This window comes from Anarrhichthys ocellatus, unplaced genomic scaffold, assembly GCF_004355925.1.
Source record: "Anarrhichthys ocellatus isolate YVR2014 unplaced genomic scaffold, GSC_Weel_1.0 scaffold4, whole genome shotgun sequence".
Lineage (NCBI taxonomy): Eukaryota > Metazoa > Chordata > Actinopteri > Perciformes > Anarhichadidae > Anarrhichthys > Anarrhichthys ocellatus.
The window spans coordinates 8,773,706-8,789,980 of record NW_022280034.1 but is presented as its reverse complement, the minus strand read 5'-3'; the positions used below and the strand labels follow the sequence as shown (position 1 = coordinate 8,789,980).

At 40.2% G+C, this 16,275-nt stretch overlaps 1 protein-coding gene across 7 annotated transcripts in view; it reads left to right on the top strand.

The window, feature by feature from the left end:
• LOC116381146 (protocadherin-15-like) overlaps nucleotides 1–16,275 on the top strand; it is a 231,534-nt gene that overhangs the window by 99,260 nt on the left and 115,999 nt on the right. For all 7 annotated transcript variants that reach the window (XM_031843009.1, XM_031843011.1, XM_031843010.1 and 4 more), the window contains exon 2: nucleotides 14,047–14,197. In XM_031843009.1, the coding sequence (XP_031698869.1) occupies nucleotides 14,065–14,197 (133 nt within the window). In that variant the 5' untranslated portion in view covers nucleotides 14,047–14,064. The remainder of the gene's footprint in view (nucleotides 1–14,046; nucleotides 14,198–16,275) is intronic.

Sequence of the window (16,275 nt, the reverse complement as noted above, 5' to 3'; positions counted from 1 at the left end):
TGTTGGAAGCGGCAGCACAGAATAACTGTATTATGAATGTTTAGTAAATATAGGTCAGACCAGCATGTGAAACCACAACAAGTACAAGACTAAAAGTGAAAGTACACTCAACCGGTTTGGAACAAAAACTCAAGCTCAAGCTTATTTTATCCATACAATGCCATAGACACACTCTTAGAAATAAGGCTTTCAAAAGGGTTTTTTCTGAAGTGCTGAGGTTCGACCCCGAACCATTTACTTTTGAAGAACTCTACTTTGAAGAAAGAGTTTTTCAAAATTTCTTTTGAAGACAAATTGGTCCATTAAGAACCCTTTTTGGAAGAAAGAGTTCTTTAAGGATTATTGAGAGCATGGGTGTTAAAAGATCCCCCCCACCCATCACCCCCCAGAAAAACTGTAATTATGAACCATGACTGTTGTGGGTTGCGCTGCACCACATTAGGCGGAACCCTATGTGGGTTATAGATGAAACCATGGAATATAAAAGGGTTCTCTGTTAGCATTTAGCTCAAAGCACCACCAGCCTTACAGAGCCACTAGCAAGGCTGGAGACTTTTAGTCTTGTCATCTGATACCAACGTTGGCAGCTGTTTCTCACATCCCAGCTCAAAGATACCCTTTTAGGATTTTAATTGGCTGTACATAAGTAATGAGCCGCACACCAACTGGGACTCATTCAGGATTATTTGCAAGAAAATATAGCACAACCACACATCAAGCTGAATCCTAGACAAACAGCAAGAGTTTGATAGGATCAGTCATCTGAACAGTTTTGTCAGCTTTGTTATGTTAAAGTAGGACAATATGTCTTTGTTTTCATAGTGGTGAATGGGATGAGGACATAGTAGTTCTTTGTTATTTTTAGGGCAGTAAGAACTTAACTTTAATGTAGAGAGAATCTTTCCACTTGATGTATCTTTAAGAAAATTGAGGAATTTGTAAAAAATGAACATGCTCACTGTACAGAGACTAAAATATTAACTGAAACCACGACCATCTCTCTTCTTATGTCACTTCTTCATCACATCCCCTCCTCTCCATCTTCTGTTGTTGTTCTTCCTCCTGTCTTCCTTGCACTCGTTCTTCTCGCCTCAGTGTTGTCTTGCTCCCTTCACAGAACATAAAACCACTACTACTCAAAGAAATACAACTTTACCACCAATTATTTTCACTCCATCAATTATTCTCCCAGTGTGTTCTCTCCCTTTCCATTCTTCAGTCTCCCCACTGTCATTAATATTTAACAAAGCTGTCAGTTTTGAAGTGGCCAAGAGCTCCTCTGTTGCTTTTCCTTAGAATGCCCACGAACTTTATAAAGCAGGTCATTAATCTGCGCATTTGTTGATTTATTTATTCGCTCCTTTATTGGTTAATCAAATCAGGGTTGAAGTCTTTAACCATCATGCAACCTACCAACATATTTGACACGCAAGGTCTACTCACTGGGTTCCAATGGGACCTAAAGAGTAAACTACTGAAAGAAAGAACTATCACAGCAAACTGTTAACTTTTTTCTTCTCAAAACCTTATAAGTTAAATAATAATGTCATCAGAAAAGAAATCACATTAACAGAATAACGGATTTATTGTTGTAGGAGAGTTACAGATTTTTGCATATTGTTCCATTTTGAATTAAAAAACTGCATATGCATGATTGGGTGTGTTTGACATTGGTATTTTGTATATTAAAGGCACTCTTTAAAAAATAAAACAATGAAATGATGTCATTAGGAACAAATTCATTGACACTGGTAACCCCTGCTGGGACCCCGGTTGGTCCTGCAGGATTAAGGTTAGAGAGGAGCTGTGTTCGCCAGCCCTGTGCATGCCGATCAGTGCCCTGCAGATCATTGGATCAGCAGATCTGCAGCCAAACTCTGGCGACAACATTTAAGTGGTGTTGGCAGCTGTGAGCTGCGTTCAAGCCCTGCCGCCTGTTCCAGAGCAGTATGTCGGCCTGCATAGTGATGGTAAGAATTAGTTCACAAGGCTGACAAAAGCAGATTTTCTAGGTCAGACATTGTTATGGGGAGGATTCCCTGAGAATGGAGAGTGCTGGTAGTAGCTAGTAATGTCAGCGTTGGATCCCTTGTCAGGTGCCTGTAGGAATGTGGTATAAATGTGCTTAAATGCCTGCCTTTACCAAACTGGCCAAAACTGCCTTTGGTGTGAATGTTAAATAAAGTAAATTCAATAAAAATCTTGGAACCCATCAGCTATCAGCCTGGGGGCAAGCCTCTGGGGGCAAGGGCCTATGTTTCTGGGGTTCCTGTGTAGCCAGCGGATATCCGAGCCAGGACTTCCTCTTCCCTGTGCTTCTCATTCTCCCATTTGCAACTTGAGATGTGATTCTGGAGTTGGAGTTGAGCCGCATTGTTGCCAGTTTACGAGCTAACTTAGAAGCAATACAAATCTAAATCATCGTTCGACGATAGCCTGGTGGGTTCTGAGATTGCATTTCCGCCTCTTTTGCTCTTCATACGGACAGATTACCTGCATTCAAACCAAAGCCTGTTTGAACTTGATTTGTCAGCACGACTTGGACTTAAAATGGAAACCGAAATGCTTCCGATACCAAAATCTTGCCCCGTTGCCTACAGATTCTACATGTGAATGCAGAATCTGTTCATAGAGATACCATTTGGGGGGATTTTTGCTTGGCCTTGCAGCCTACAATTGGCTTGGCTGTCGGTCGATTGGTAGACTAAAGTATCTCGACAACTTTTGGATGTATTTCCATGTACTTTTGTACGGACAGTCATGTTTCCCGCTCTGCTGTTATTTTGATTCAAGACGCTGATGCCCTCTGTTTAGCTCTAATCAGCAACCAGTACCAATCAGCAGCTAATCAGCAGCATGCTAGCACGCTAAACTGAGATGCAGTATTACTGCTAAACAACATCATGTTAATGTTGTCATTGCCAGCATGATAGCATGCTGGTGTTTAAGGTGTGTTTAACAAATGATGCTATGGTGTTGCATTATGGGAATTGTAGGATCCAATGTGAGCTTGACCCATATAGGAACTAAGACTCAAAATATCTTGACTTCTGCTGCACACATTTTTAGCATTGTTTGTTCTAACTCTTAAGTCTCTTTTGAATACTAAACTGCAAGGTTCCATCTCAAGATAAAATTGCTTTTTACATATATTTTTGTGTTTGACAGTTTGCACAAGTGTCAGTTCATACTTTTTTTGTCTTCATTTTGGGGTAAAAAAAGATTCTGCGAATATTTCCTGACCTGCGAATATACTACCCTTAAGATTTACAGTCAGATTTGTACCTGTGTTATAACAAGCATTACGGGACACGTAATGACTGTTATATTTTCCCCTCTTGTGGAAACCCAAGTAAAACTTTATTGGTGGAGGAAACATAACTCGGTTAACTTTTAAATGTAGGGTCTAAGAAAACCTGCAAATAGGCTGTAGATGTCACCTTTCTAAGAGTTGGATATCTCGTTTTGGAACACATTTCTGAACATTCGACAACACGACAGCGAGTGCATGTCCATGTGTGAGTGTCCTGTTGGAGCACAACGGTGACAGCTGACAGCTACAAGCTCACTCATTGTTAGCTGAAGTTTTTATTCCTTTATTTTTTTCTTCCAGAAAAGAGTATCAGACAAATTGAAAATTGGTGCTGCCACGGCATTAGAGGTGAAATCAACCACACGAAATGAGATGTGAGATTTATTGCCATCCACACAACTATGTGACTGCAAAATAATCGTGGAGCGGAGAGGCGAAGGCTATCTGACTGCTCAACCGTGGTCACTAGTGGCACCACGATCTGTCATAGTTAACACCTACTTACACCATGTTAACCGTGAGGCATGCCTCGTTATTCACTCCCTCGCTTGTGAATGGCAACATGCGAGTACACCCCTACACATATGAGCTTACACATTCACGCATATAGGCTACGCTCCATTGTGTCCTGTATTGAATATCTTCCTAATGTTGCATCACTTTCTGGCAGAGAGATCTGCTCAGGAAGAGAACAGGAAATGAGTCATCCGGGTTTAATGGAGGACGGGAAAATATCCTCAAAGCTTAACTGTGCTCCTGCTCCATTACCTACAAAGTGAGTGAAATGGAATAAGTCCATGAATGCGTGTTGATTTTTTCAATTTTACCTCAAATAGATGTATATAGATAAGTGTTCGTTGTACTTTTATGACTTAATCTGACTTCCTAAAAACAGCTGATGTTCATGTTTGCTCATGTTTGTGTGCTAAATCCAACGATTTAAAGGTTTTGACAACACACAGCTTCTACTATTTAAATCATTCTCTCTCATCACAAACAAATCCATGGCTCCTTCTGAGTTCTATAATATGTATGTGTGCACCTACATTAATATGGAGGTTTGGTGTCACAAAAAATATATATTTTTTAAAGGAGGCAAAATGTGCAGACACTTCGATCCACTGATTTTAAGATATAAGAACTTTGGGCGTGGGGCTTTACTTTCTCAGATGTCTGTGAGCCAGCACCTAACTAGAAATGTGTGTTTATTTCTTCAGTATTCATTTTTAAAAGGCCAGTGCTGGTACAACCCAGGCCTTCAGTGTCAGAGAGGAGTGTGCAAAGTGTGATTCAAACTGAAAACAGCACTGTGTTAAAATAGCATATAGCTGGAGTGCTCACCCTCACATCCCACCCTCACACCCTCACATCCCACCGCGATGGGTAGATAAATGTTTCTTGTGCCTGCTCAAGTATTTTTTGAGAAGATACAAGTTGATACTTTGACCTTATTTTACATTTCTCATTCTCACACTCTCCAAAGAAGCCCTGATTTACATAAGATTTCATTTTGATACCAACTAAACCTTAAGTTAAATTACACTGCAAGTTTCCACGCATGTACCATCCAATCGAATAGGATCGGAGCTCCAGCTTTCCCAACATCGTATCTCTAACAGTAACAGAACTCAGCTGAAATGGATTATAGGATTTAAAGGCCTTGAATGAGACGAGACCTTACAGGATTTGACAAAAAGGACTCGTTGGATGGGACACCAACTCTTCTCGTCCTCAACTGACCTGACCCTCTCTTTTTCTCTCTTTGTATCTTTCCTTTCACAGTTTGCTTCAATTCCTCATTCTCTCTTCATTTCCTTCTTCCTCTCTTAGTCTTCTTACTTGCTCTCTCAGATGCCGATCTGTCTGTGTGCTCACAGAATTTGCCCTCTATTGCTCACATCCTTCTTTTTGCTTCTGGGGTGGCACATCTGATCGATGCACCTATTTCCGAGGCCAAATTTAGTTTTAAGTGTATCTTCCGTGTGCTCAGCAATAATGGACTGATTACATTTCGAAAATAAAAGACATTTGAGGCAAATGTCACGAGTTGCTTCATTTATTTTGGTGAAGCACTGGAGGTAACATCATTTCAAGTGTCGGTTTTGTTGACAAGATCGTGTAGCATTGTAGTGTTGCCACTTTTGTATTCTAGCTTTAATTCTGTTTTCAAAAGCTGTTTAAACATATTCAAATTGAACAACCTGGCAACTTAATGGTGATATATAATAATAATAATAGGAAAAGTGGTGATTTTGATGCTAAGATGTGACGTTAAGGGGGCATGAAAACATCTTGTTTTCACAACATTTACTTATCTTTGCTTTTCCAATGATGGCAACATTTACCAAATTAAATCTTGATGTTCAGATAATATTTGGGTTGTTGATATTTTTTGAATGCTTTTCTACTTTGAGTTGCTGTCGGTGCACGGATGTGGAACAATGGCCGAACGAGATTGATACAGAATTTACATTTCCAACTTCCATTCTTGGCAGAGGGATCTTTCTTTTTGCAAATGTTATCACGAATCATGTACAACTTGGAATTTATTACAGTTTGTTGTGGGAACATTTGTGGTGTCAAATGTTCATGTTGGAGGTCAGGTTGAGAGGTGGACATCAGGTCATTTGGGGTTGAACTGGTCTGCTTTAATATTCTGTTACTTATTAGCAATCACTTGCAATCACTTGGTAGGACAGTTTCTATTCCAGACCTGCTTCGCTTTATCCCCATCACTCCTTCTCTTGCTGTAGAATTCGCAGTCTTATGAAATCCAGAACCTGAGCAACCATTAAGACCTGAGGCTTTAAACAACTCTTTTATAATTCATGCTCTCATACCGTCTCTTTCATACCGTCTTTCTCGTATTGTCTCTCTCTCTCTCTCTTCTCTGTTCAGTAAATTGTGGTGTGGCTGCCGCCTCTCCACACTCGCATGTGTCGACAGTCTCTGTGAGATTTGCACAACCAAGACCAGCAAAGTGCCCCATTAGACCTCTGGCCAGCCTGTATAATGTGACTGTGTGTGTGCGTGTGTGTGTGTGTGTGTGTGTGTGTGTAAGAGTGTGTGCATGTGTTCATGCTTTCTGATACTGAAAACCGGGGGAGATATAGTCCATAATCAGCTTGTTGCAAACCTGTTGAAACTGGTTTAATGGACATACAGGAAATTGAACTGCACGTAACTGAAATAGTCAAAAATGCACATGTGCAGTGGTATGCATTTGCAAATACTGTTTGCTCTAGCGTACATGCGTCATCTACTTCTTTTTGATTGTGTTGTTCAAAGCTGTGTACCTGACAAACTCCTGACACCCACTGTGTTGCCATTCTACGCATCTTGTATCATCGTTTACACAAAAAGGAAACAGTGAGAGTCTAAGAGAATTGGAAAATATCCAGGGGCTGTTAAGAAACGTTAGAATGGTGGGGCCACAGTTTTAAGGAAGGGGGGCACATTTGTAAATTTGAATAAAATGTGTTAAAATTGTAATAAATAAGTGCCATATGAACGATTTTAAATATTCTTAGAAATAACATCATTCTACATGCAACTCCAAATAACCCAGACAACGAACCCTTGGATGCAGACATTTAACCTTTTAGGTTTCTTTGTTGGTGTTTTGGATCACTTTGTGATTATTTTCTGTCTATGTGTGGTTGTTTTATCTTTCCGGTCATTTTGTCTCACTTTGTGGTTGGTTTGTGTCTCTTTGTGATCATTAGAATTTGTCTTGGATGTTGTTTTTCCTCTGTTTGTGGCCAACAAAATCTGTCTTTTTGGTATTTTTCTGTCTTTTTCTGTCTCTTTGTGGTTGTTTTGCATTTCTATACAGTCTGTTTGTGTCTCTTCATGGTCGTTTTGTGTGTCTGTAGTTTTTTTAATTGACTTATGAAAGGTCACCAAACAGGGTCTGTGGTCCAGGGGGAAGCTCTGGTTCTGGGGGAATGGTAAGCCTGTTCAATGATCCATCCCTGACCAATACCTTCTCACATGGTAGGGGGTGTCCAATCACATTCCAGATTCCCGTCTTGCCCCACCCTTGAACAGAAGGTCATTGTGCTGTGAATCTGCATTTCTTTTTTTTTTTGCCTCTGTGTTCGTGCTCTTAAATAGCATGGCTCCATTACAGACCGTCCTGTATCCAGAGAGTCACAGTTTACTCACTCGGAGTCTTGGCAAGACAATAACCCACACATAGTAAGTCGGACTGCATAAGGCTGGCAGCCATCTGCCTGATATTTAAAAAAAGAAGAAGACGTTTCTGGTCTTGTTTTGGCAGCAGAGGAGCTCTGAAAAGATGCCTCTCTGCAAAGCAGACAGACGCTGACAAACAGGCTGACAGACAGACACGCTGACACAGACACAACACCAACAGACAGACTGACGGAAAGAGAAATAGACAGATGTCCGCTATGACAGTACAAGGGAAATATTTGTATTTGTTGTTCTTTCCCTGCACACATGCATACGCAGCTGGTTAGAGTTACAGTAACACGGTCTTATTAGTCACATGCAATGACAGGAAGCTGATCACAAACACTGTGGATGTGGACAGCATGTCAACATCCCTCACTCTCCCTCATTGTTTTGGGTTAAGTCTCCTGTTTGCTACTTAGCTTCTTTATTCCACTATTTTTAACACACACAGACACATATTGTCTATCGATACCTCCCAATGTTTTAACGTCAAATTTGAGTTGCTTTTCTTTGCAAAGTTTCTCTCTTTATTCATCTGTTTTCTCAAAGTTTCTCGAGTGCCCTTCTCTTTCTTTTCAATCTTGTTCCCTTCCTCAGATTGCCATTGTCTCTCTCTCTTATCCTACTCTTCATCCTATCCTCAGCCCAGCTATATATGCCCTCTTCTCATTTTTTACCCAGCACTGTGATCGCTGTACATCAATGAGGTTGTTGATGTTCAATGAAACCGCTGGCCTTTAAAGTGCAGGTCACAATCTCTGTCTCATTCCTGTCCTTTCTTTGTCTGTCTGGTATTGTCTGGGACAAAGTCTCGGTCTATGGTTTCTCTTTTTCTTTTCAAACTCTTGTTCTCTCTCTTTTTTTTTTAACTTTCTGCCCCGTCTCTCCTCTTGTTCTCTGTTCTCTCTCCCTTCCTCTGTTTCCACTGCATCTCCATGTTTCTCTTATTCTCATCCTCCCCATTTCCTTTGCGTGAGCGTCTCTCTCTCTCTTTGTCGGGTGTATTTTCTCTCTTCTCTAGAGGAATACAACTTTTTGAAGTTCTATCAGAGGAGAAGCGCCTTCAGCCCTAATACACTTCATCCTGGTTACTGACGCTTACAGCATGGCCTACTATCATGTGCCACAGTGCTTTTTGAACTTTACCAGAGAATTACAAATAAGCCCACGACTCAGCCAAACACACAGTCTCACAATTAGGGTCAACAAGTTGTTTTGATAGGGCCCAGTTTATCAAAACCGTGGATTTATGAAGAAATACTGCATTAATATTATTGATCTGTTTTTTTCTCAAATTCTTCTCCTGCCAAATTGTTTGTTTTTCATAACAGTATTCTTAAGGAAACTGGCGGTATGGCCGTTTGTTGACTGATGACCGTGTTACGTGTAGTTATTTCGGTTGTAGTAATGATGTTTGTTTTGATCCGTAATGTTTCAATTTACTGCAACTGTCTGTTACCGTTAAATCTTTTATTGCATCAACTTGCACATCACTGGCCGCCCCTGCAAAGGGACCACAGATGAAAATGAGCTTTTAGCTCTATGTGATGCAACACATACAGTATATGTATTCAGCACATCACCTCTTTAATAAAGAATTCATAAAAAAAAAAGGAAAGAAAACTTTATACTAACTGCACTTAAAGCATGCATGTTAACAATATGGTGGCCTAGTAGCACTGGCACTAATAATTCAGGTGTGGATAATGGTTACGGTGAAATGCAATTATAATGCAAAAATGCTTCCCGTAACTATATCGAGTATGACAGGGTGGTACAAAAAGTCTGTGCTTTTTATGTCCTCAGAAGATTCAGTGCCTGCTGCCAACAACTGTACAGATTCCACTGCTTAAAATATGGTGGACTGAAACACTAGTAGAGAACCTTTTAACCTGTATTACACCAGGGGAGCCTCATTGACATTAAAATCCTATCAACAATAGAGCCTGGTCAGGATAGGCAGCAAAAAAAAAACATTCCTGTCATCCCACTAAGCCCTCTGGGGCAAATTGCACTTAGTGCAAACGCTTAACGAATGAGTTACAGACAATGGAACAAGATGGATAACACAAAAATATACCCCAGAATTAACAATACGTACAGGTTTGGCCAAGCTCCACGAAACAGGGTTATAGTTAAATGTAAGTACCATGCACAACTGTTGTCATGAATTTAATGGAATAAGAAGATTATACAAGATAGTACAAACATTGTCTTTTTAATGCCCTCTGTGGAAGTTTCAATGTTGATGTTGCAATCAGCAAATTCCACTGGGGAGGGTGAAACAAGCAAGTATTACAGTTCTGCCAATAAACATAAAATATACTCTACTCAATTTAGAAACCTGAATACACACAATATTTGGGACACCTTATCAACATTATCAGGACACTACTTTATAATGAGTTGCAGCCCTTTTCAACCCCTCAATTTTCTCTATCTTAATATCGATCTTCTGTTATAATGATATACTAATCTAACTTGTCTGCTTCTCGTTATCTCTCTCTCCCTCTGTGGTTGGTGAAGATCTAATAAAGAAACCGGTTATCTATCGTCACAATGTTTACGTTCGTAGTTCATGAAAATATAAAAAGAGGAAGGAAAGCAGCAGCAGCAAACGCCAATCTGTGCAATATTGATTCATTAAGACAAGCTTCCAGTCCAACACCTTCATGCCTTTGTTATGCTTACTATTAGGTTCAGAGTGAGACTAAGAGCGAGTCAACAGGTTGACTTTAGAAGAAACTAAAGTCCTGTATCAGTGCATCTTATGTCTCTAGACCTAGCCATATTTAAGAGATGCTAGAATTTGGGGGCAATCATTTTTTTGTTCACTATGAGCTGCCAATGTTATTTGGTAATAAAAATGCATTGATCTAAAATAGAACGTGTGACCTTCAGAATAAAAGTAAAATTTGAATGTCTGATCTCAATTGTAAGAAGGGCCGCAACTGTTTTCCTATTCATCACTGTCAAAAATCAATCTGGCTTTGTGTGAGAATAGGCTACTGGGCTCATTTGAGAATGGTCTATTTATAATGGTCTAACCAACAGTCTATTTTGGATTTGCTGTCATTGTTTTGTCAAGTCAGGTGTTGAGAAAAAAAAAAACAGTTTGGGTATCTAGGTGTCAAACAAATGGTTGACAGGGTTTTGTCTGTGCAGCAAATAAAAGCATTATTTCACCAAGAGAGCATGCTGAAACACTAAACAAGGTTTTTCAACCAGAACTTTTGACAAATAAAAAAATATATATATTCCTGGCATCGCAACACTGCAACCCACATGATATAGTTTCATAAAGTGTGACAGAATGGGACTCATGGTTGTTTTTGTGCCCCTGATGCAAGCTCAGTCTCATGAGACAGTTTCTTGCCAATATCACAATATGACTACCGGGGGTACCATGCAGAGATTAGCCTTGTAAAAAAAAAAAAACTACTGTAATTATTTAGAAAATTCACCAACAGGGCTAGCATTAGGGACTCAGAGAGCGTTTGAATTTACAAACATTAAGTATCCCTGGCGATCTATAAAAATCTGTGCAGAGCAAAAATACCATCTGCCTCTCTGTTAAGACAGTATAACTCTACAATGTCAGAGACGTTATCAGTTCTCTCTGTAGGGCTTTCACTGACGGTCTGCTACAGCTTGATCACAGGCCACCTGCACACCGTTATGCATGGATTGAAGCACCAGCATTTAATTTGTTAAACTCAATTAAGGTCGGTTAAGAGCAGCACCGTGGCATTGTGAGTCTAAAGTGTGTCCCTTAAATACAGCTGCCCTGAAGCCCCCGTGGCTGCTGGATTCCACCTCTGGGGTTTGGTAGAATATCACAATTACATTATTACATTACAGTGATTTAGCAGACACTTTTATCCAAAGCGATTTACAATAAGTGTATTGACTACGAGTCACCAGAAGTCATAAGTGCATCTCCTTGTTTACACAAGCATCTAAGAGCAAAAACCAGAGCATAAGTACAGTGCAGAAACAAACTAATACGAATACAATAAATGCTAATAAGAGCTAATATAATACAATAAGTGCTAAGTGGAAGGATAGTACTTCTTGAAGAGGTGAGTTTTCAGCCTGTGCCGAAAGATGGGCAGCGACATTTCTGTCGTCAGCTAACTCCATCTCCATTCAGAGGGCGATAGTAATCTGACTCTGTCACAGTGATCTCTGCCACCGAACTTCAGAAATCAGCTTTAATTAAACAGGCGGCAGATTTTGCGTGACGGGGAGCAGTTAATGTTGTTACTGAATAAGAGTCGCAGAGTTTAATTTCAGATAAGGTCCCATTCAGAATAATCTTTCTTTGTAGAATAAATAATATTGTCAGTATTACTACCATGAAGACTGAACATATCATGCGTTCACATACCATAGCACTGTATCTTAACTAATTTAGCCAGGCAATATTAGATGAATCAGGCTATTAAGTAAACTATTTTCTGACCAATGGGTTTTATCGACTGAAGTAATAAATGTTGTTAGGGGATTTACTCAGCTGTTGATAGGTAGCATACGCTAACATAGAAGTTAAATTTGTGCTGCACTGTTATGCTGGTCTTTTAAAAGAGAAAATAATTTGAGAAGCTATGAGTTTGGTAAATGCACCGCAACACGAGTTTGACTGGAGTGTAAACTTCCCCAAACCAAATAAAGAGAAAGCTAGAGCTGCTGTTGTCACTCCAAATTCTGACATACTAACATCTTGGCCCCCTGCCTTTAGAAACAACTTTACTAGACTACTGTAGGTAGTAAGCTAGTTAGCTGGGCATGCTAACAGCTGTAGCTTATGATAGAGCAGACACTGTTTAATCTCTAATTTACACTTTTTGTTCATTTCTTTTTGGTTTAAAATAAATTCTTACATTAAAGACACCACCGTCTATTGACTTATAGAGCATTGTTCTTATTAGTGAAGATTAGTTACGGTTGCTAAACTATGAATGGACCATTGCTGTTCAGGGACACGATTTAGCAAACGGGCAGTTGCTCATAATAATGCTGCTGCATCAGTACACTGTTCTACTTTATACTAATTGTGTATACACAGTGCACACAGTGGCCCATTTAGGTGGTTGGTAAGATAGAGGCTAAATAAGCTAATTTGTGCAATTCAATCCCAGGCTGGCTGGCAAGATTGTGGATGGAGAGAAGTATGACCTGCCTCACACATAAATGCCCCCCTAGACAAACACTATCCTTTAAGCTGAAAGACGTTTTCTCTTGCAGGTCATCTCACTTTAAATGTTTGTGTGAGTAAGTAAGTGAGCAGTATTGATGCTAGATGGGTTTGAGCTGCATTACACAAAGCAATCAAAGACCGAATTATAGACACGTACACACACAGTCTCAGACAGTACCCGAATGTGTCTTTGGCTGAGAACTTCAAAGAAACCTATTTTCCCTTCAGCGTTACATGCTCTCCCTATAAAATGTAATTACGCTCAACCTAAGCACACACACACACACGCACCCATGCACACACAAAGTTGTGGCGTTATGACTTGTGGGCTTTAGAGGATATAACATCAACTTACATTCATTTCCTGGAAACTTCGCCTAACCTTAACGGCTACCAGACTAATCCTAACCCCTAACCTTAACCTTAGTCTTCACCCTAAAATATAATGATTTATGTTATGGAGACGTGCATTTTAATACAACACACACATATCAGCTTTATGTATTTCCCACTCTCTCTTATGTATTGCATCCTTTAGAACGTCTAATTTATCAAATGTGTCAAATCTTCCGCTGCAAGACCTGAGATGTTGTTGTTGCCACCACGGGCATTTTACATTGCACAAAATATTTCCATCTCTATCATCATCCACAGGTTTCTATATTTCCCATTGTGGTGGCAGTCCCAGTGAAACCATCACTTACTTTGATGCTCAAGCACAAAGATTGATCAAAGCTTCCACGTCGGTGAAGTGAAGTGCAGACGCAAACCGAACACGGAACTGTCGATTGTGAGGGCATCTCACCTTAGGGATGTAGTGGAGTGCACCGTCAATATAGACAGCATATTTTCATTCAGAGTTTTTGTAGGATGGGTGGGGATCATACACTTCTGCTACATCAAACTCTGTATTATTCCTGCCGTTTCTTTCAGTGGGAGATGTCATCTTTTGAGCACATTAATGTACGCTTCCACACCAATGTTCACTGAGAGCACAGGTGGCATAGCCTGAAAAGTAACTCTGTTATGTTGTTCATTCTGTACACATGACATCTATTGTACTTCTGTCCATCCTGGGAGAGCGATCCCTCGTCTGTTGCTCTCCCTAAGGTTTCTTCCTTTTTTTCTCCCTGTTAAAGGGTTTTTTGGGGGAGTTGTTCCTGTACCGATGTGAGGGTCCCGGGACAGAGGATGTAGTATGTGTACAGATTGTAAAGCCCTCTGAGGCAGATTTGTGATTTTGGGCAATACAAAATAAATTGAATTGAATTGAAAAAGAAAGTGAGTGAATGTGACTGACCTGTGTTTCTGTGCTCTCCTCCTTTCTCTGCAGCTGGATGCTTGGTGAAGCATGGTGGTGAAGATGGTTAGAACGCACTTAATGGGGCCATTGTCATGGGGCCGGGTCAAATGCCCGAGCATAATCGGAACAGGAGTCCTTTATCTGCTGCTGCTATCAACCTGTCTCGGCCAAGACACAGAAGGTAAAGGCAGTTCCCATTCTCTGTCTCTTTATCCATCTCTTTTTCAGTCAATGCGTCAGTCTTTGTCTTCATCTTTTCTCTCCGTTATATAATTTGAGAGTCGAATCAAGTTTGCTGAGGGGGGATTTAATATCAGGATTGTGCACATGGCTTTCTGACTTCAGACTTATTTTGGGTAGTGAGCCACATCTCAGTGAGCTGCTGTGTGGCACAAGATTTTCGGGATTCATAATTGATCCTTTGCTGACTGAAGATGAGTCGTGCCTTGTTTGGTCAGCCACAACACAATATTTCAAAGGGTGTTAAGTAGTATATTCAGATTTACCTCTTATCATATCATTTACTACCGCATTTTTATGTTTTTATTCCATTCCGTATACCATTCGAATGTTTGCTAGGGCCACACTTACAACACTTAATGTCTCAACAGCTACAACTACTACAATGGATTGCCATTACATCTGGTACAGACATTCATTTCCCAGTCAGGATGCATTCTGATTCATTTTGCAAACCTGTAACGTTTCTTTCAGCACCATCAATAGGTCATCATTTTTACTTTGTCCAGTACTTTAATATCTACCTGCAAATACCTACAAAATATGTGTACATGTTTATAGCTGATTAGTATATGTTAGTGTTCTTGCTAAACTAAGATTGTGAACATGGTATGTTACAATAGCCTTATTAGCATCTTAGCATAATGCTCATTTTGTGAGATAGCTTATAAATGTAAAGGTCCCAAAATCTTACATCCTGTTTACAGCCTCCCACATCCCAATGTAAGAATAATCTGAAGTTTATTTGATAATATAAATAGCTGCCAGGGGTATTTTTTATGTTTAAAAAAACCACCCACGTTCATATGAACCTGAACTGAGAGCAAACTGAAGCAAGGTAAGACAGAAATGAAGTCATCACCGATGGCAGAGCTCAGCATAATACTCTCTTGACTTTCTGCTCGATTTGTCAGAATATTAATATACCATTTAGCTCTTAGTCCTTGCAATTTATCTGGTTGGCATTTAGCTGACAGGGCTATGCAGCCAAAGGTGAATGACTGTGAGTGTATTTGCTTCCATGCAGAGGGGTAGAAGGGGAGCCTGTGCAGGCATCCAGATCAACCTGGATTCATCCGTCCCTCCTCTGTTTCTCCACATCGCACATGTTACACCTTTAAAACTGTGTCTCCTAAACAGGGTCTCAACAACAGGTTTGCAGGTCTTATTCTGGCAGATGTACTAACATTACAAGAATAGTTTGTTTTAACGAGCCTGGATATTCCGGGTTTGACAGACAACATGTTACTCTGTGTGGCTCCCCTCACGACACAAGTGGGTTTTTAATGAGCTTGAGTCCTGGGACAAGCGGCTGATTTTAGCTGTTTGGACCCTGCGCGACAAGAGTTGTGGTGTGTTTTAATTAGCTTCGGTCCCAAAGTACAGTAAGAGACTATATTTGCTCATTATTGGTTTCTTGAGTGACGAGAGTACCAGCATATTTTTAATGAGGGTGTGAGACAACACAATGTGTCAAATGTGGCTTCTTGGCTGAAAGTGTAGTAGCTCCAAACCCATTTACTCCTGTTTGTTTTCCTCGAACAACCTGTCATAACTTACTAATTAAGATCATAACATTGTGATGCTCATTACTGAGACCAGTGTGACTTGTAGCACAACACAAACAGTTTACTCTAGCTATTGTTGTCGGGTTGAAATTTAAACTTGCTCGGTGTTGCTCGCACCGAAAGCAGCAGACTGAAATGCAAACCCTCTGGTCAATTCCTGTACTTGACTCTGATGATGAATTCATTTGAAGCCTGCGGTGTGTAGCCGGTGCTTCACTCGTTGTTTTAATTGAATGTGAGTAATCTCGAAGTATGAACAAGACACAACAGACGGCATTAAAAGAGTCATGTTTGAGTCGTCGTATACTGAGTGTGATGATGTGTGTGTGTGTGTTGACCTCTGTGTTCGGGCCGCTGTCGCACCTGTCTGATTGTCTGTGAGGGTTCCTGCATGACAATGAAACTGTGTGTGTGTGTGTGTGTGTGTGTGTGTGTGTGTGTGTGTGTGTGT